Below are 19,456 nucleotides of genomic sequence, written 5' to 3' on the forward strand. Positions count from 1 at the left end.
AGTGGGGGAACTGGATGACAGTCTAAGAAAAGCGACCCGTGGATCAGAGCACTGGAGAAGAGGCACGAGGAGTGGTCACAGGCACCTGCCATGTCACCAGCAGGAGGTAAGGGGGCTCAGCACCACTGTCTCAATCTTGCTGCATGCTTTATTAATCGATAACTGGGTCCTCGGGTGTACAGAGGACCAAGCAAGAAGAAAGCCATTAAAAAGAACAACCTGCACCCCCACCCGTCCTCTAAAATTGCTCTCATCAGGGCAGCCATGACGCCACATGGCCAGACCCTCTTCGTCCTACAGGACCCATCTCAGCCTATGCCATCGTTGATGCCACCTGCTCCTCGAGACGTGACGTTCCCTTGGATTCCAGGACACTAACTGCCAGCTGTCCTCCTGCCTCATCAACGTCTGCTCCCCCCAGCACACAGGTCAGAGCACCCTGGGGCTCAGGCTGCAGTCCCTGCTTTCTGACCAACACTCCGCCCTTGGTGAAGCCATCCAGGCCCAAGGCTTTAAACCAGCGGGTTGCTGACAGCCTCCATATTTGCATCGCTGCTCAGGACGACTAGTTCGAGGCTCACAGTCACCAGCCAGGTGTGACAGCAGGTACGGGGGAGCTGCAGTGGAGGGAGGCCGTCCTTCTCCCAATGCTGGAACGCTGATGCCGGATGAAGGGAGCTGCCTGGCCCAAGGTTAGGCCCTCCTTGGAGACAGAGGCTGGTCAATGCATTCAGGTTGCCTCTGGGGCCACCCCACTCTGGAGGTCCTGAGGGGTCACCGGGGCCATGTGGCAGTTCAACTTCTGCATCCTCCCTCCGGTGGCCTTGGGCCTGAGAGCTCTCCCCACTCCACCTCCTGTGTGCAGGGTCCCCGCTCAGACTCTGTGTCCACAGGGAACCAAACCGACAACCAGGGGAGGCCAGCAGTGGGCAGACCCTGGCGAGATTCTGAAGCTAGAACCTCAGGATTGAGACATTCTCCTCCTTTCGCAAAGAACCAGACGTGATCAGGGCTGGCCGAGCTCTAGGATCCCATCATCTCCCGGGGCCCAGGAACAACTGGCAGACTCCCTGCACCCCAGCAGAGTTCTGGGCCTTTCCTGCTCTCTCCACTCCCACTCCCGCCCCCGCTCCCGCTGTTTTGCTTACTGGGGGTTCACCAAGGGCCAGGCCCCCGGAAGGATGGCACCTCCTCCTCCCTCCACTGGCCCTGTCCCTTTGCCTCCTCTTCGCTGTCTCCACACCCGCCTTTCTTTCTCTGTCCAGAGACAGGCGCCTCCTTTCCACGCAGCATCTTTAACTCTCCTTCCCGTGCTTTTGCTGCTAGCCTCTGACATGTGCAGGCCTGGCCCCTCTTAGCACAGTCTCGGCTGTGCCCTCTGCCTGCCATCTGTGTATTTTGTGTTTCTCCCAGCCAAGCTTCTAGAGTTAGCAGATGACGCTTCCTGGCTGCATTTCTTCCTTAATTCTTTGCAAGCTGACTTTTTTGCCCAGCCCTCAAATAAAACTGTCCACCCAAAGGTCACCATTACCTTCTCATCAAACCATGGTTCTTTTCTGAGTCCTTATTCTTAGAGACCTCTCTGAGGTTTTCAAACCACTGACCACTCCCTGCTTCCAGAACATTCCACACCCCACACTTGACCCTCCTAAACCTCTCAGGCTACGTCTTTCTAGGCTTTTCCTCCAGTCCCTCCCACCTCAGACACCAGCCTTCTCCTCCTGCCTGTCTCCACTCCCCTTCAGAGAGCTGCTCGCCTCACAGCCTCCATTCTTCATTTCTGGCCCTTCCCATTGTGTGTCCCTCTTCCTCTAACTCGGCACAACTGAAACCGTTCCCACTTCCCCACCCCCAGTTCCTGTCCTGCTCACACCAGCCTCCTCTCCAGGTCTCCTGTCTCTGCTGATGACACCATGCTGCCCCACTCTCTAAACGCGGGGTTCCCTTCTGACTCCTCAGCGCCTTTTTGTCTTTCATGCACTCAGGGGCCACAGACAGCCTTTCACTGATTGTACAGCTCTCCCCAATTTCTCTCTCTGCTTTGATCTTGCTGGGCTCCCTGGCCCCGCAAGTCCTGACTGACTCCCCACCCCACAGCCAAGTCAGCCAAATTGAATTTCCTGCAGTGGCCACATATGGGAGTGGACAGGGCTGATGGAGTTGGCCTTTCCTTCCTTCCTCACCTCCTTCCTTCCAATCATAGTCCCCCAGAAGCTCTACATCTCAGGGACATAATGTCCCCAGACTTTCCCCACTCAGATGGGTCCACTTGTTTTCCCACGTTCCACACATGGGTCAGGTATCAGAGCTGACCTTTTTCTCGAATATCTCAGGATCAGTTCCTTTCTCCATCTGCTAAACGTGCCAGTGCCCAGTGACCCTCAGCCTATCAAGGAAGACCCAGCAGGCTCTTGGCTCATCCCGCTAATTCTCAGAGACAGGGGAACAGCCGCTGGAGTTCACTGAATCTACGGTGCACACTGTAACATTGATGGAATCAGGGCACAGCTACAATTTAATGAAATCGTTTAATTGGCAGTGTTTTTTCTTCCTCAGTGGTAGATGAAATGGTGATTTGTCTTACAATTGATGTCTTAGATTCTATAAGCTGTAAAGCTCAAGTGCTGGTCTTTTTTTTGTTTTGTTTTGTTTCAGGTGTACAAAACAATGTAATAGTTAGATATTTATACCCCTCACAAAGTGATCACCTCCCTCCCCCTCGTATACAGCTGTTACAATTCCATTGACTCTATTTCCTATGCTGTACTCCACATCCTGTGACTATATATATATATATAAAAGTATAGCTGACATTCATTATTATTCAGCTTCAGGTGTACAGTACAGTGGTCAGGCACCTATAGCTGGTCTTGATTATAGGAAAATTTCTAAAATATGTACAGCATGCCACTGTGCTTTACATTATGTGATATAGTGTGTGATTTATATTATGAGCTTTATATTATGTGATGCTAGGAAAGGCAGGAAAGAGAAGGAAAGACAGAATTAAAAAAGACTTGGTCCCCTCCCTAAGATTGTATACCTAATTTGTGAAAGAGGGCTAAGAATAAAGACATATAAAAATGCTTCTCAAGCATCACATGTTAAGTGAGAGCTGAAATGTCCATCTGTGGATCTGAGGGTATAGAAACGCTATTATCTGGGACCTCAGCATTCGAGGAAGGCTTCCTGGAAGAAGTGAGCTTGGAGTTTAAAAGGAAAGGAAAAGAGGGCCAAAGGTTACTCTACCGCACTTAATGGGCACGCTGTTCTCATGAGGAAGTAATATGTCCATTTTACAGAGAAAGCAACAGTGTGGACAGCTTATGAGCATCATACCTGGGACACCTACCGCTTCATAACTGAATTTGTGAGCAAGGCGGCAGAAGGCTCAAGATGATTTGAATGTCTGCCTGACGTTTACATTTTTACTGTAAATGTACTAGGAATCATCAGTTGGGAGGCTGTCCACAGAGGATGGAATACCTCGTCTTTCTTGGTCATTCCCAAATGCCTACAAGGGCATAGAGTCCTGCTTGGTACTGGGGGCTCTGCTCCTTCTGGAACATGCCCAGAAGACAAACAGCTTGACCCACAGTCTTCTCAGTGTGAGCAGAATGGAGTCAGAGAAGAACCAGGCTCGTTTGGGGGCCTGCTGGAAGCGCCCTGACGGAGGTCTCTGGCGGCTATCCACACACGCCATTACAAGAGAAGGAAATGAAACATCCAAACCCACCCGGAGGGCGATCGCAGGCAGCCCCCTCCCGTACGCTCCTCCCCTTGAGTCCTGACATTGGGGATAGAGCCCAGTGCCAGGAGGGGCCCTGCCTCTCTTCCCTTAGCTCAGAGGTCATCCTGGAATGGGCCACCTACTCCAGTGATCGGTGCACAGATATGCGCTGGTGTCCACATGCCTGATCACAAACTGGCTTCTGCTGTTTGCCCTTAAGTCAGGGATTATGCTCAACAGCGTGGGAGGAGGGTTTTCCAAGTTGGAAGCCACAGGGCACAGGCAGGGAGAGCGGGAAGAGCCCCCTCGCTCCCAGTACCCACCAGAACCTCACAGTTGCCCCTGCTTCTTACCTCTCAAGCTTTCAGCCCTAAGTCTTCTGACCCCCGCACCGGCCCTGTAAAGGCGGTGAGGGTGGGGTGGGGTGGACAGGTACTGGCAGGTGAGGAAAGCTGGCTCAGAGAAGTCAAGGTCACATGGTAAGTGTCACATAGTGGTCTCCGTTCTCTCCGAGATAACACTCCCTTGATCTCCAGAATTTCTGCTTGACGTGGACAGTGGACAGCAGGACCCGCACGTACAACAAAACTAGTAAAAGGGAACAATTATCGAACACTTCCACCCGCGAGGCACTCACTAAGCACGGGGATTAACTCGATCCTCATCGCAATTTACGAGGGAGGGACCGTTATTACTCCCGCTTCACCCGCAGGGCCACTGAGGCACAGAGACTTGAAGTGACTCGTCCAGGGTCGCAGAAGTGGACGAGAGGGGAGGCCGAGCACCCAGGGCGGGGCCGAGGAGGGCGACCGCCGCCGGATGGTTTCAGCCCCGCAGCGCCAGCGGGGCCCGGCTGCCCATATAAGGCCGCGGGCGTCCGCAAGGCTCTCCGGGTCGTCAGGGCAGCCCGCGGACGGCAGCCTCCTCCGCGCCGAGGAATGCGTGGAATCTGCCTCCCTAGCGACCGCCCTCCGCAGGGAGGACGTCCCCTCGGCACCCGGCTTAGCCGCGGTCCAGCCCCGGGGATGCAGAGCCGGCGCCGGGCCTCCCCGGGCGCCCTCGGAGCCGCGCCCCGGCCGGGCGTCCCGCGCGTCGGCAGCCGCCTCACCGCTGGGGGGAGCGCTGGGCCGGGAGGCGGCCGCGCGCCCTCACCTGCCCGGGGCGGCGCTGCGAGAGCCGAGAAGGAAGCGGCGGCGGGGAGGCTGCCGGGGAGGGGCCTGCGCCGGGCCGCGCGCCTCCGCGCTCAGTGAAACTCCTGAAAGTTGCGGGCGTGCGGAGCCGTGGCGGCTGCTCGCCCTCGGGCCGGTCGCGGCCCCCGCGCGCATGGCTCTGAGCAAAGGGCTGCGGCTGCTCGGGCGGCTGGACGCCTCGGGGGACAGCAGCGTCCTGCTGGAGGCGCGCGGCCGCAGGGACTGCCTGCTCTTCGAGGCCGGCACGGTGGCCACGCTCGGTGAGTGCCTGCGACCCCGCAGGGGGCCCGGGGCGGGGGCCGCGGCCCCGCTGTCCTGCCCGGGAGCTCGGACGCCCAGGGGAGAAGGCGCCTGCCTTGCTGAGGCTGAGAGACGTGGGCACCTCCCTTCCCCGAGGTGACCCGTCGCGGGCGGCGCGGTGTCAGCGGGGAGTGGGGGTGGGGGTGGCGTGTTTGAATGAAGTCACGTTGGGACTCCGGAGAGCACTTCTGGCCCGCCCAGTGCGTGCGGCGGCCGGGCAGCTCCTCTGCACGCAGGCCGCGGGGTTCGGTTCCCGCAGAGCCGGCTCGGGCCTTGGATGCCCGGCGCTGGACCCCGACACCGTACGGTGCTTGACGATCCGAGGGGCTTGATTTAGAAGCTAGCCGAACCGCGTGCCTGCGCCCTTTATCTTTGCACTTGTTGGTGAAACCCATTGGCTTGTGTTGGCTAGCTTCGCTCCCAGAGGGGATGGGGACAAAAGGACCGTAACATTGGCTCCGGAGAAACCGTTGATGACACCATTGTGTGTGTTCCTAGGTGCGGCTGAGACTCCTGGTGACCCTGTAATGAGGGACCCTATAAATGAGTGTTGTCCACAGTGTCCCCTCCTCAACAGCTGCTTAGCTCCTGTGGACTCATACCAATGGCTTCTTTTAAGGAGTCAATCCATCTCATATTTGGTCTCCCTCTTTTCCTGCGCATGGCGGCTTTGTCTCACATAAATACTTGGCAGAGAGGCGTTGATAATGCAAAGTATAGAACTTGGAGGCAAATATACTTCCTGATGACTCCACCTTCATGCTGGTGTACTTGATGTTAGATGCCAAACCAGTATGTCTCACATGTGCACTTCAGGAAGTCTTGAGACTGGTGTTGTGCCAAAGACTTTAGAGACAATCTCATGGAATGTTCACAATACAAAAGAGCTACTATTATCCCCATATGTAAACTGAGGCCTGAAGAGACTAAGAAACTTGCCCAAGGTGACACAGCTCTATCTGACTCCTATGCGGCTATTTCTGTCATGTCATACAATGCATGGCTTCCTAGAATGGACCCCTGGTCCCTTGTTTTGTGGCTAACATTCACGAAGAAGGCCTAGGTAACACCAAAGTGAGTGAAACCAGGTAGGATGGTTAGAACTTTAAACTTGAACACTGGAGAAAGTAGGCTCCCGACTGGTGTCCAGCTGTCCCTTCTTCCCTCGTTCGTACTAAACAAAGTGCAGAGGAAGGTCACTTGTCTTTTAGGAGGTGGATGATGGGGGCATTCATCTCCACACACTTCATAAATATCTCCAGTCTGTTGTTCGCATTTGTGTGCATTGATTCTTCAATTAGGATGTACGTCTTGGAAGGACCATCTCTTCTATTTCCACTTCCCTAATAATTTTATTAGCATATAGTTATAGGCTTGTTTTCAGTCACTTGGTTCCTGAAACAATGTCTCCAGTATTGTCAGCACCTTAAGTGTGCAGGAAATCGTGGATTAAATTATTGTCAGATTATTCCAATTTGTGCTCGGTCCCGAAAAGTCCAAGTTTGGTCATTTGCTAAGGTCTTGGGAGGAAAAACCACAGAAATTTCCATTCCATTTTAGATGTCCACTTCATACCACATTTATTAGAGCTGAGAGATTAATTTCATGGTACAAAGCTATTGCTTCATCAAAGAGATTAAAATGTCCTTCAGTTGCATTACAACGTTAAGCAAGATTCATACATTTAAGAGTTCCTTCGAAGCCTCTTGGAAAAAAAGACTGTACTTTTTCAAAAGTGAAGATTTTAAAATTATTAATGAAAGTAATGTTTTCCACTTGGAAGTTAAGTTGGGGCTGAGACACAATACACTGGATTCTAGAACCGAGGTTCTAATGATTGCAATGGGCACATCCTCAACTCACGTGTATTTGTCACTTAACTTAGCATTCATTTTTCAGTAGACCGTGGGCTGACTACTTAATTTTTAAAGTCTGTTTTTCTCTTTTTTTAACTTTTTAATTTTTATTTTTATTTTAAGTGGTTTTTCCAAGACCCATTAGCTCCAAGTCAAGTAGTTGTTTCAATCTAGCTGTGGAGGGCGCAGCTCACAGTGGCCCATGTGGGGGATCAAACCGGCAACCTTGCTGTTAAGAGCACCACGCTCTAACCAACTGAGCTAACCGGCCACCCCTAAAGTCTTTTTTCCGTAAGTGCAACTATTTTTAAAGAGCAGCTATGGCAGTTGGTGGTATTGCTGGTCCTGAGAAGGATTGTGAGAGCCTTCTGTTACTAGAAAGTTGTTGCTCAAACTTTTAAAGTATCCTAAATTGGCGAGAATGGCACTGAATCAGAAATTCCCAAGCGTTTTTGCTTTCCTTTCCTTGACAACGTTAGGAGTGCTTTCATTTGTTTTCCCCAGAAGGTTGCAATCTCTACTTTTATGTGGGACAGTAAACCTGTGGCAGCTGGCACAGCTGGTGGCGGAATCCTGACCTGGTCACTTTTCTGTGAGGTTCAAGGTTGAAGGCAGCTTCCTTTTTCACTTCAGCTGTGGTTTCCTGTGATGGGTCTCCCCAGGGAGGAATGAGAGACCAGGGACACTTAGGTGGTGGGCTTGTTCCTATGTGACTAGTGGTTTCTCCCCAGCCACCTAGTGGTCCCAAGTTCTGCCCAGCTGTGTGGCAGATGCATGCTGTGGTTTTTATGGGGAGCAGCAGAGAGCGAGGTGGCCCTGAGAAGTGTAAGCACAGCTCTTCAAGGCACATTTTACCCCATAAGGATCCTAACTTGAAAAGGCCTCTCTGTGGAAGGGCTCACAACTGCTTAGCGTTTTCAGGCAGTGCTTGGAGATAGTAGGGGCTTGAGTTGATTTGTGAGTTTAGGAAAAACCGATGACCCTGGATTGGTGGATTGCTGGGGTCGGCCCTTTGTTCCGACCTGACTGCAGAGGTCTCCACACCAGGCCATCTGGCCTGCCAGCAGGAGGGTTGCTGAAACAGTACTTCCCAGTTCCTGCTTCTAAAAGAATTAGGTGGAGTATATGTCTTTAATGTGGACCAGTGAGGACAGGAATTCCAAAGGCAAACATATTGGCACCCATTTCAAAGGTTTTTATAAAGTTTTCTTTGTGACCTGATTCAGTAGTAGAGGCGTGTCAGGTAGAGGTGGAAAGCCATAGCATGTCACGATTTCCCTTGGCACATACTACAAACTTAGGGTGCAGACATTTGCTTCTTCACACATTGGGACAAAAAGTACGTGCTGTCTTTCTCGTCTCTTTTAGACTTAGTGTGGAAATGACTAAAGGAAATGTGCCTGTTGTGCATGCATTTCATCCATTTCCACCTTTCCAGAGCCAGCACCAATGCTCCAAAGTTCATGGTTGTTCAAACAGCCTCCCAGGAGGGGTGGCCGCAAGTGTCTGTGTGTTTGCACTTGTGTTCCTGAGCCCGCATGCAGCCTAACCTCTCCCCAGCCCCAGCCTTGCTGTTGAACAGGTGGGGAGGAGGCTTGGCAGCCTTAATTAAATTAATTAGTGAGTGTCCCTGAATTACTTTGAGCTTCTGGGGGGAGATTTCTATGTAAACACCTGGCCTGGGTTTTCCCAGCTGCTGTGTTTCTTTAGAGGCTGCAATGTAGCACTTTGCTTGAGCTGGAAAAGTGGCCATGGAACTACCAAGGCGTCATCTGATCTGTTGCCTTGGTCACTTTCTCGGGCTTTGTGGCCCTGGTCTATTCGGTCAGTGACTGGAAGTTAGCTTAAGAGCATCTGAAAGAATCAAATGAGTGGCCATTCTATCAGTTCTCCTGGGTAAAGACCGAAGCACAGGTAGAGCCAGGTGAGAGCTCCAAATCTCCTGACTTGGGAAGACTGAGCTGTGACCCGGGGCCACAGCGGCCTGGTGGCCTCCATGGCTCAAATCTGCGTCCTTCCGAGATGTAGGTTTGTTCAGCACAATATTTACAAAAGCGCAAACTGGGTTAGTGCAATCTTTTCCCTGTGGTTTTGTGACTCACTGGTAGGAAAAACATGATTTCAAATCTTGCCAGGCTCCTTTTGAGGGGCTTTAACCTTTAATGGTGAGAATTTTCAAATGTGCACAAAAGTGGAAGGAAAAATGAATCCCCCATGTACTTGTCATTTAGCCTCGATAGTTATCGATATATTTCAGATCTATGTCATCCATCCCTGTATTGTTTGTTTTTAATGAAAAAGTAAGCCTCCTATAATGTAATTGGTTCAAAGCCAAGCAAGCTTTTGATTTATTTGGCTTGGATTTTCTTTTCCTCTGACTTGCATTTGTGTATATGTGTTTCAGTCCAAATTTTACTTGACGGATTTAAATGTGACCAACAGCAGAAACCTGCTGGTCCATGGCGGTGTGAGTTGATTCTGAGATTCTGGCCAAGATACATTTTTAAAAACAAAGTAGTCACATGGGAAGAGTGAACCACAGCCTGGAAGAGCAGCGTCCCCTCCTTGGATGTCATTGATGGGCTCAGAGGAGACGTCTGGACCCTCTGACCCTAGACCACGGCAAAAGGGGCCTTGACTTGTGCCTGTCACCCGATGACGAGTGGGGCCGAGGGGCCATGTCCACCTGCCATTTGTGCTTCTCTCTCTGGACCACACTCCAGCTACTCCAGACTCTGTAATCACCTACACACATGGTGCCCAACCTGCTCTAGCCAGCTCAGGTCTCTTCCCAGGGTCCCGACAGACTGCACGGGGTGTGTGTGGGGGGTCCACTCCAGCCCCTGGGAGCAGGGTGTGTGGCAGAGGTGCAGGGTGTGGGTGGAACCGGGGACACACTGGCTGGCATGTCCTCAGGTGTGTGCACCAGGCCCCTGGCAGGGTGCTATGAAACCCAGAGAGCGGGGTTCAGTGGAAAGCACCGGGGCGGGAGGGGGCGGCTCCCCGCACTGGCCACAACCTGGACCTGCCTTCCAGTTAGTCCCGGGGGGTAGTTCTCAAGCTAAGAGGATAGCACAGGTTTTGTTTAATAGTTTGTTAGCTTGATTTAAAACTTTAAAGTAGTTTGACATGTGGGGTGCAGTGCCCCATTGATGCTGTGTTTCGTACCCTGAAAATGTCAGGGCTGCCTGCTCTTGGCACCTGTGTGCGTCCGGATCTCACCTCTGAGGCATCTGGTCCTGGGGTGCCCAGGTGCCCCTTTGTGATTTGGGGGTGCTCAGCTTCTGTTGCTGGACTGGTTCAGCCTTTCCACCTGAGGATGGGGAATATTTTCTGCCTGTTTTTTTCCACTTGAAGTGTCCCTGAAGCCTGGGGATCTGCCCCATACTCAGACTTGGGAATGAGGCCTGGGCCCCTGAAGCATTTCCAGGCCGGACTGGGTGGAATGGTGGGCTGGCAAGTGCATCTGCGTGACCACGCCGAAGGCTAGAGAGCAAAACCCCAGAGCTACGCTAGTGTTTCCAGGCTGTGGAGACAGACTGCTTCCATCATCACGCACTCAAGGTCAGTGTGGAAACATCCGTAAACGGCACTTCCTAGAAACTGCTTTGAAGGATTTGCTGGAAGGAGCCTTTGGACACTGTTCTGTAAATGTAAGTCATTCTTGACGACAATAAGACCTTTAAAAATATGCATTTCCTCGATCCAGTATTCTAAGGGGTAGAAACTTATCTCAGTAAATCTTCACACATCAGGAGCCCATTTTGCTTTAAGGGTGTTCATTGGAAGCTGTTTTGAGTTTTTAGCTGGTGAAATCAACTTTGGTCCAACTTGATAATCATAGCTAACGTTTATGGGGTGCCTGCCGTGTACCAGGCGCTGTTCTAAGTGGTCTACGTGTGTTATTTAACAGGTACTGATTAATCTCCATTTTACACTCGGAGAAACTGAGGCACAGAGAAGAGTGAGAACTTGCCCGAAACAACGAGAACATAGTTTTCTAATGATTAATGAAGCATTTGTACATGTAGCTCCATTTAATTTCTCATAAAAATGTTATTGAAAGAGATGACACAGTAAACCTGTATCGTTTTAGTGTGGTGGCGAAACATGATTAAAAAATAAAAATCATCTTTTTTAATGTTCAAAAGAAAAGAAAAAGGATTTGCCTGAGCTTCTACCTCGAGGTAGTGGAGGAACTGTGATTTGAGCTGGGAGGGGCCAGAGAACAAGAGTATGTTTAGTAAAATCTCATTTCTCAGAACAAAGACAATTCTGTTTTCTGTTTGTGTGTGAAAAAGACCAGGTCTGTGCCGTTGTCTTGCTGCTTATCTTGGGTTCCAAAGCACACGTGTCGGCAGTGAAGATAAGGGTCACTGCGGGTGAGGGTGAACGACTGGATTTTCATCCGACGCTTTTTGTAGAGGAGCGTTCAGGCTGGGGGAAGCAGTCACCCACCTCTGAGCAGTGCATGCGCTGCGGCAAAGGGAAACCTGATCTGAGAGAGGGAAAGAGGTGGGGGGTGGGGGGGCGCTTCGGTCCTGCGATCCAGCCGAGCTGGGGCAGCGCTGGGTCTCCTCCTGTATGGCTGCCCCAGCAGCTAGAACCCAGCCTGGCGCTAAAGGAACTGCTAGGTTCTCGGCGTAGAGGCAGCGGTGAGACACCAGATTTCCCAAGGACGTGCTTCTGAACGGGACTGTCAAACAGATAAAATGTTGGACTGGTGTCATCCCAAAGATCTGCTCGATTTTGAGTGGGGAGAGGTCCCTGAGTGTCTTCCTGGCCCTGCTGTTTGATGGGGTAGAGGGGCTCTGCCAAGTGGGTGGGCTTAACCGTGCTTTGTGCCCAACGTGGGCACTGGGCCTCTGTTGTGTGTGGGCCTGCTGCTGTGCCACGTACCAGAGCAAAGGGCCCCCATCCAGAAGGGCTGGATGCGTCTGGCCGGGTCCTGGGGGAGACATAGGCTGCTTTCCTGGCACATGAAGCTGGCGGGTTGCCGTTTGCTTGTAAAGCTTCCTGGGTCAGAAATGAGTCAGGGTGGAAGGAGTCACTCTTGAGTGCATTACTGCGGAGGGCGGGCAGGGCAGCGCCTTCTGGGGGGCCCAGTTTTGGGGAGCAATTTCAAAGTATGACTGCCAAAGTCTGAGCTTAATTTTAAAGTAGTTTCTTGAGGACATGGAGAGGCTTCTGTACTATCATGGGAGCTGGTACTTAATTCTATTCCTGCATCTATGCCGCTTCTGCGCTGCCTCCTCCCTTCGCAGACGCTGGGCCGTGAGTCGCCACCCGGGCCCTGTGCGGCCTGAGGACAAGCCGCTGAGCTCTCCCCTCCCACTGCCCCTCTTCCTTGTGTATTTTCAATGCAACTGTGTGCTCCCTGAGAACAGGGCTTCATCTCTTCCTGCCAGTTTGGCTCCTTGACAAGGTCTGAGGGCAAAACAGGTGATAAGAAATGAAAAGGGACTTTCCCAGTCCTTTAAAGCAGTGTGAGGTCTCGCCGAGCAGAACTTGGGCCCCCGAATGCTCTTCTTGTTACCAGAACCCCAGTGTTTTCCCTTGGGTCCGCCTGCCTGCACACACTGGCCCAAAGAAATGCACAAGCAGGAGTCTGCAGTATAGAAAGAAAAAATAGTTTAATATTGAGGGAGCTCGTGCTCTAAACAAACTGACTCCCCAGTGGCGTGTAGGTTACAGATTCTATGGGGCAAAATGACCAGACATCTGGGGTTAGGGGTCGTGTTGGAAGCTGATTGGTCAGAGGTGAGGTAGGGTAATGAATCATTTCTTCAGGTCTTGAGGACAGCTCTGAGGTCTTTCCCAGTGTCCCTCTGATGTCATGAGAAAGTAGCCAGGGGGTCCTTCCACCTTAGGGCTCAGGAGCTGAAACGGAACTTAGGGCAAGATGTTGTCTTTAGCTGCCAGAGGGACCGCGTGACCGTTAGTCAGGTCCAGCTGCTCTCTTCTGCCTCGGGGGCTGCTGATTATCCAGGGAAAGGCTAAGCCTCTGGGGGTGGGGGGCAGCTGGCCGAGGGGGGGAGGAGGAGAAAGAGAGGGATGATTTCTAGGGCTAGGATTTAAAAGTAAATTTAATCGGAGTCAGAAGGACCCTTGGTTCTATTCTCATTTCAGTGTTGATGTGGGATTTGAGGGGTGGAGTGGGGAGCGGGCAGGGTGTTCACAGCTGACGCTCAGATCCAGCGGAGAACTGGATGGTCCAGCCAGCCATCGAGATCTAGGAAAATGGCCAGACTGAACAGGAGCATCTCTGCGGGCTGCTGCCCTTTTGCTTTCAACTTGTGCTGTCTTATTAATGATTGGCGGTGGTAATCTGCACTCAGGAAAAGCAGACTGCTTCCTTGTTCTCGGGGCTGACCCTAGAATGTGGAGATGCCTCCTCCAAACCCTTCACCTGCTTCTTCTCCTGGCTCTGGCTCCTTATGCTTCTTTGTCTTGGGTCTGGGGGGAAGGGAGTTAATCCCTCCAGGCCTCAGAATCCTAATCTGGCAATAAGTGAATAACAACCTGTATTGCTTTTCTACTTTGAGATTCTTTATGTCTTTAAAAAAACAAAGTTTAAACACTGAGCATAAGCAAATAAGTAACATCACCCCTTGACACACCTACTTAAAATTATTAATTACCCCAAAATATGAATTTTAAGAGAAATGATCTGGAAACATAAAATCTAAGATGGTTCAGATCTAAGTCTGAGCTAAACCTAGGAATCTGATGTTATACATTTTTTATTGGATACTTATGAATTAATTAAAATGCATGGAATATCTCTCCTTCATTCTGCCCCTTTCCTATAACCAGCAAAAAGATTTTAAAACGTATTCACAATTGAAGCTTAAATTAGGAACACAAAGTAGGGTTATTTATTAAAATACCATAAACTATGATATTTGAGTCACCCCTTTAGCTGATTCTTATTAATATGCATTGCTATTCTTAAAACTCTGCTTTTCATCAAATAGCATAACTTTTTTTTTTTTTAATAATATGGACTGGAGTGGAGAGTTTGTGTGTCTGGGCACGAGCAGTCTTTTTATCTGTCTGTTGTAGCTGACTATGGTTGCATGAACTTAGCTTCACCATGAATCTTATCCATGGCTGTTAAATATTGTATATTGGAAAAACTCTCTTTAAGCAGAGGAGACAGTTTTCTGCTGCTCCTGCTTCCCGATTTAGCAAAGCTGAGGTCAAGTGGATCCCGCTGGCAGCAAGGAATGGTCAGAGTGCTGTGCGATGCCGAACCGTCCACATGCTCGGGCCCAACACAACAGTGACACTCGTGTCCCAGCCTGTTTCAACAGTGGATTCGTTTGCATTTAAATGGTGTGGATAAAGAAAGGAATATTGGAACATGAAGGCTGGAAATCACTTGCCACCTGCCCAGGCCTGAGCCAGGCCCTTATAACAAGGTCCATCTACGTTGTGTATCTACTTGTCTTCTTATAGACCACCAGAAGGGGAGGAGCCCGTGACCAGAAGGGAGGAGCTTAGGAACTAGAGGGGAGGAGCCGTGGACCTGGAGGGGAGGAGGAGCAGTCAGAACAGATCTGTGTGGCTAGTGTGGGAGGGCCAGCAGTGGGGCCGCAAGGATGGAATTCCACGCTGAGATTTTGTCTCTAGTGGGCAGAATCTTCTATTTCTCATTCCAAGGGCTACTTGACTTTTTCTCCAGGCAGACTATAAGAGCAGTGTTTTGGGGTGAGGACTAAGAGATTTTTGTCCAGTAGTATAAATTGATTTTAATCAGAAGTAACAGAACTTTATCTATCTATCTATCTATCTATCTATCTATCTATCTATCTATCTATCTACGTATCTATCTATCTATCTGTCTATGAGTTGTGACAATTAAGTTCACAAACTTGTTGCAACGATGTTGCTAACCTTTTTTGATATCAGAGGGATTATTCATTATGAATTTGTACCAACTGGACAAACACTTAACCAAGTGTACTATTTGGAAGTGCTGAAAAGGCTGCATGAAAAAGTTAGACAACCTAAACTTTTCACCAACAATTCATGGCTCTTGCATCACGACAATGCACCAGCTCACACTGTCTGTGAGGGAGTTTTTAGCCAGTAAACAAATAACTGCATTGGAACACCCTCCCTACTCACCTGATCTGGCCCCCCAGTAACTTCTTTCTGTACCTGAAGATAAAGGAAATATTGAAAGGAAGACATTCTGATGACAGTCAGGACATCAAGGGTAATACGACGACGGCTCTAATGGCCATTCCAGAAAAATAGTTCCAAAATTGCTTTGAAGCATGGCTTCAGTGCATAGCTTCCCAAGGGGAGTGCTTCGAAGGTGACTGTAGTGACATTCAGCAATGAGGTGTGCAACACTTTTTCTAGGATGAGTTCGCGAACTTAATTGTCAGACCTTGTACCTATCGATCAAGTTTTGCTGTATATTGACAAGGGAAGAGGTGTAATTTCCATTAGGGTGTTAAAAATATTGACAATTCCAAAGACCCCAGGGACCTTGGGATGGGGGACACTGGAAGGTCTAGGCCTCCGTGCCAGGTTCTGGAGAGGTTCCTCCACGTTTCCTGCCCGGTGCCCTGCTTTCCAAGCTGTGACTATATGTCTGAATCTGTCCAGAGGGGGTGCTGGTTTCTGTTCTAATTCACTGGAAGGCACCGTGTGGGCTGGAGGCTGCCCTGGGCAAAGTCTACTGGTAGCCTTTTTTCTAACTTGTGTAGTAATAAAACGTTAATCCAACTGCGGAACTGGTGTTTGTATCCCTACAGCATAGGAACAGATTACGTAAGACCACATATATGAAGTGAGAAATTATAAGGAAATAGCGCTGCCTGCCTAGGAGTAGCTCCAGACCACAGGGGGTTTTGAGGGTGTGTATCTGACTTCAGCAGCACCCTTCCGCTCTAGGTTTCTGCTTGTTTGCTGTTATGAAAATGAGGTGACTGAGATCTTAGTAGAATTTTGTCTTAAGAGAGAAAACAGACCCAGAAGGAAGATTTGAGGAGTGGTTCTATAAGAAAAGTCGGTGAGCTTTAGAGGATGAACTTTGTGGCGTTAGTAGAGTCACCACCTTTCTGCCGGGCCCCCTAGGAGAGTGCTCCGTTCTGTGGCTTCTGTGTTCTCCCCTCCTGAACACTCTCAAGTCTTTTGGGTGAGATGATAAGATTTTACACTTAGAAAATCCGGGAGACAGACCCTGAAGAATCCCTGAGTGCAATGATGCCATGTCTGACATGTGTTTGTCAGTCCTCCAGGAGCTAGACGGACACACGCATGTGTGCACACACACACACACACACACACACACACACACACACACAGCAGGGAGGGGAGGGGAGGAGAAATAAGATTGGGGAAATGCTGATGTCTGTTGGAGCTAGGTGATAGGTATGTGGTGGGCCATTAGACTTAGTGAATGAATAAGGTGGCTGCTTTACAAGCTAAGTAGATAAAACTTGGTAGCTTTCCCATTTACCATCATTAGTCAGTTAGAGTATGGAATGAGGAAAAAAGATTCCACTCCCAGTGACTACAGTTTCTGGGAATAAACACAATAAAATGCATAAGGCCTAAAAGAAGGAAGCTATAAAACTTTACTGAAACACCAAAGAAATGAAAAAGTATACACCATATTCTTGGGAGAGGGACATCAAAATGTGCAGATGTTAGTTCTTCTCCAATTGATCTATAAACGCACGTATCTGAGTAAAATCCAATAAATTCTAATCCACAGGAATTTGATAGTAAACTTTATATTTATTAAGTATAAAAACGGACTGATTTTAAAGTATATCTGGGACACCTCCCCCCCACCCCGTATTTAAGCCTCCATTTTGGTCAATGGCACCCAAATGTGGGTGGGACAAAGGCCTCAAGGTCAGTCTGCTCCTGCTCTCCCCTTCCACCCCGTCCAATCATCCAGCAGGTCCGAGAATATAACCCACCAGCTCTCCTGTTGAAGCGTGAATCCAACCAGTAGCCTCTCTCACTTGCACTGGCAGTCGCTACCTGACAAGCCTCCCACTCCCACTCCCGGGGCCCCCCTACTCCCCACACAGCAGCCTGATGAAGCAAGCCTGCACGGCCTCTGTTCTCTGCCTGGGCTGTCTCCAGCCTCATCTCCCGCCATGTCCTGGGTTCATTGCCCTCGATGATCCTGACTGGGTCCTGCCACAGCATGTGCGTACTTCCTCTGCCCTGTGCCCACAGACCTCTGCCTGGCCGCCTCTCCCGGTGACTTGGGTGGGACTTTCCTGACCACCCTAGCATTACAAGCCCACGGCCTCCACACCCAGCTGTCTCTGTTCTATCGTCTGTTTTCTTGTCTTCGTTGCACTTATCACTGAAATCACCTTATTTATGTGCTTGCATCTTCTGTTGTTGGTAAGAATGCAAGCTCCTTGGAGCAGGATGCTGTGGTTTGCATTGCGTCCCCCCACAAGATGCATTCAAGTCCTAACCCCTGATAACTGAATGTGACCTTGTTTGGAAATAGGGTCTTTGCAGACCTAATTAAGATGTAAAGTAAGATGAGGATGTACTGAAGCCGGGTGGGCTCTTAATTCCCTAGGAGGGGTCTCTTTACGAGAAGAGGCGACATAGACAGACGCGCACCGAGGGAGAGCCATGTGAACACACAGACACAGAAGGGACAGGGCGATGTGAAGACAGAGGCAGAGGCTGGAGTGATGCTGCCACCAGCCAAGGACCGCCTGGGCCCCCAGCAGCTGGAGGAGGTGAGGAAGGCTCCCCCACCCCAGCACCTTCAGAGGGAGCGCGGCCCTGCCACACCTGGGCTCTGGGGTTCCGGCCTCCAGAACGGGGAGAGAATAAGTTGCCGTGAGTTTAACCCCCTAGGTTGCGGTGCTTTGGTACAGCAGCCCTTGGAAACTAATATGGGGGCGTCTGTCTTGTTCAGCACTGCCTTCTAACACTGTCTGGTGTGAGGAGAGGCGCAGAAAATCCTGCTGAATGATGTAGGAATGGCAAAAGTAGCCAAGAAGATTTTGAAGAAGATCATTGAGGACACACTGGATCTACCAGATAGTAAAACATACTGTAAAGCCCTAACAATGGTATAGTAGGCAGAAGATCAATAGAATAAAGACGAGGGGGCACAGCAGACTCAGGAGAGTAATTTGGTCTGTTATACAGGTGACTGTTTAAGTCAGGCAGGAAAAGGTGGATCCGGTCAGTGGTGTTGGTGCCCTTGACCAGAGCAGTGCCTCGTGGGGTCTGCCTTCATTCAGCCGGACACCCAGACCTGGTCCCCTTAGCCCGCTGGTCAGAATGGAGAAGGGCAGAGACTGGGCCCACCTGACCCACGGTGACAGCTGTCCCTCGTCCAAGGGAGTGAGTGCTCTTTGCAGCAGTTGAGGCAGGTGACTGCTCAGGAGTCATCTGTTGGTAACTAGCGTCTTCCCCGGCTTAAAGCCTCGTGCCCACAGGAGCACCGCATCCCTTACAAACCCCCAAAGTATAGATTCCGGGGTTCACCCAGGGGCATGCCCAGTTCCAAGAGCTGTCACACTTAAGGGAGCCTCAAGCCGGTGTCCCCATCAGGCGTTTATCATTCATTTACGGTCCTTCCCTATCCAGAAGCAATTTGCCAGTTGAAGGCATTTTCACCATAAGTCGTGTTATGTAGTAACATAGTCGACATTTTACCTTTATGGGTTTCCAGAGAACCAGAGCTAGAGAGTTAAACAAACGTCAAATTCTCATATGGAAGGGAAAGAAGGTTTTGTTAAACCCATGTGGAATCTAATTAAATTAGAGCCTGCATTGTATCATATATTAGAATAAATTCCAGAGGTGTTTAAGAGTTAAGAGTAGAGAAATCCAACTTATAAAGTATTAGAAGAAAATAATAGGAGAAGCTTCCACAGTTAATGGTACGAAAAGCCTTCCTAAGTAAAGCATAAAACTCAGAAGTGATAAAGATGAAAAGCCTGGAAGATTTAAGAAATTTTTTTTTATTAGTTTCAGGTGTACAAAACAATGTAATAGTTACACATTTACACCCCTCACAAAGTGATAACCCCCCGCCCCCAATCTACTACCCCTCTGACATCGTATACAGCTGTTACAATTCCATTGACTCATTCCCTATGCTGTACTCCACACCCTGTGAATATATATATATTATAGTTGACATTCATTATTGTTCAGCTTCAGCTTCAGATGTACAATGCAGTGATCAGGCATCTACACCTTCCATGAAGTGGTCTCCCTAATAAGTGTCCATCGGATACCCTACAAAATCTTTACAACGTGAAATATTTTAATTGAAGTATAACATATGTAGAAAAATGAAGAAATTCTAAGTGTACAGCTCCATGAATTTTCACGAAGTGAATGTACCCACATAACCCGTG

General features: G+C 49.8%; 1 protein-coding gene across 5 annotated transcripts in view; it reads left to right on the forward strand.

Moving 5' to 3' along the window:
* Positions 1–4,515: 4,515 nt before the first annotated feature.
* Positions 4,516–19,456, forward strand: part of SYNJ2 (synaptojanin 2) — a 94,121-nt gene continuing 79,180 nt past the window's right edge. For 2 of the 5 annotated variants that reach the window (XM_019749347.2, XM_074333750.1), the window contains exon 1: positions 4,518–5,180. In XM_019749347.2, coding sequence (XP_019604906.2) covers positions 4,550–5,180 — 631 coding nt within the window. In that variant the 5' untranslated portion in view covers positions 4,518–4,549. Of the gene's footprint in view, positions 5,181–19,456 lie in introns of all 5 variants that reach the window. The other 3 variants (XM_019749359.2, XM_019749342.2, XM_019749353.2) reach the window with 3 other exon arrangements.

Source organism: Rhinolophus sinicus, linkage group LG05, assembly GCF_036562045.2.
Source record: "Rhinolophus sinicus isolate RSC01 linkage group LG05, ASM3656204v1, whole genome shotgun sequence".
NCBI lineage: Eukaryota > Metazoa > Chordata > Mammalia > Chiroptera > Rhinolophidae > Rhinolophus > Rhinolophus sinicus.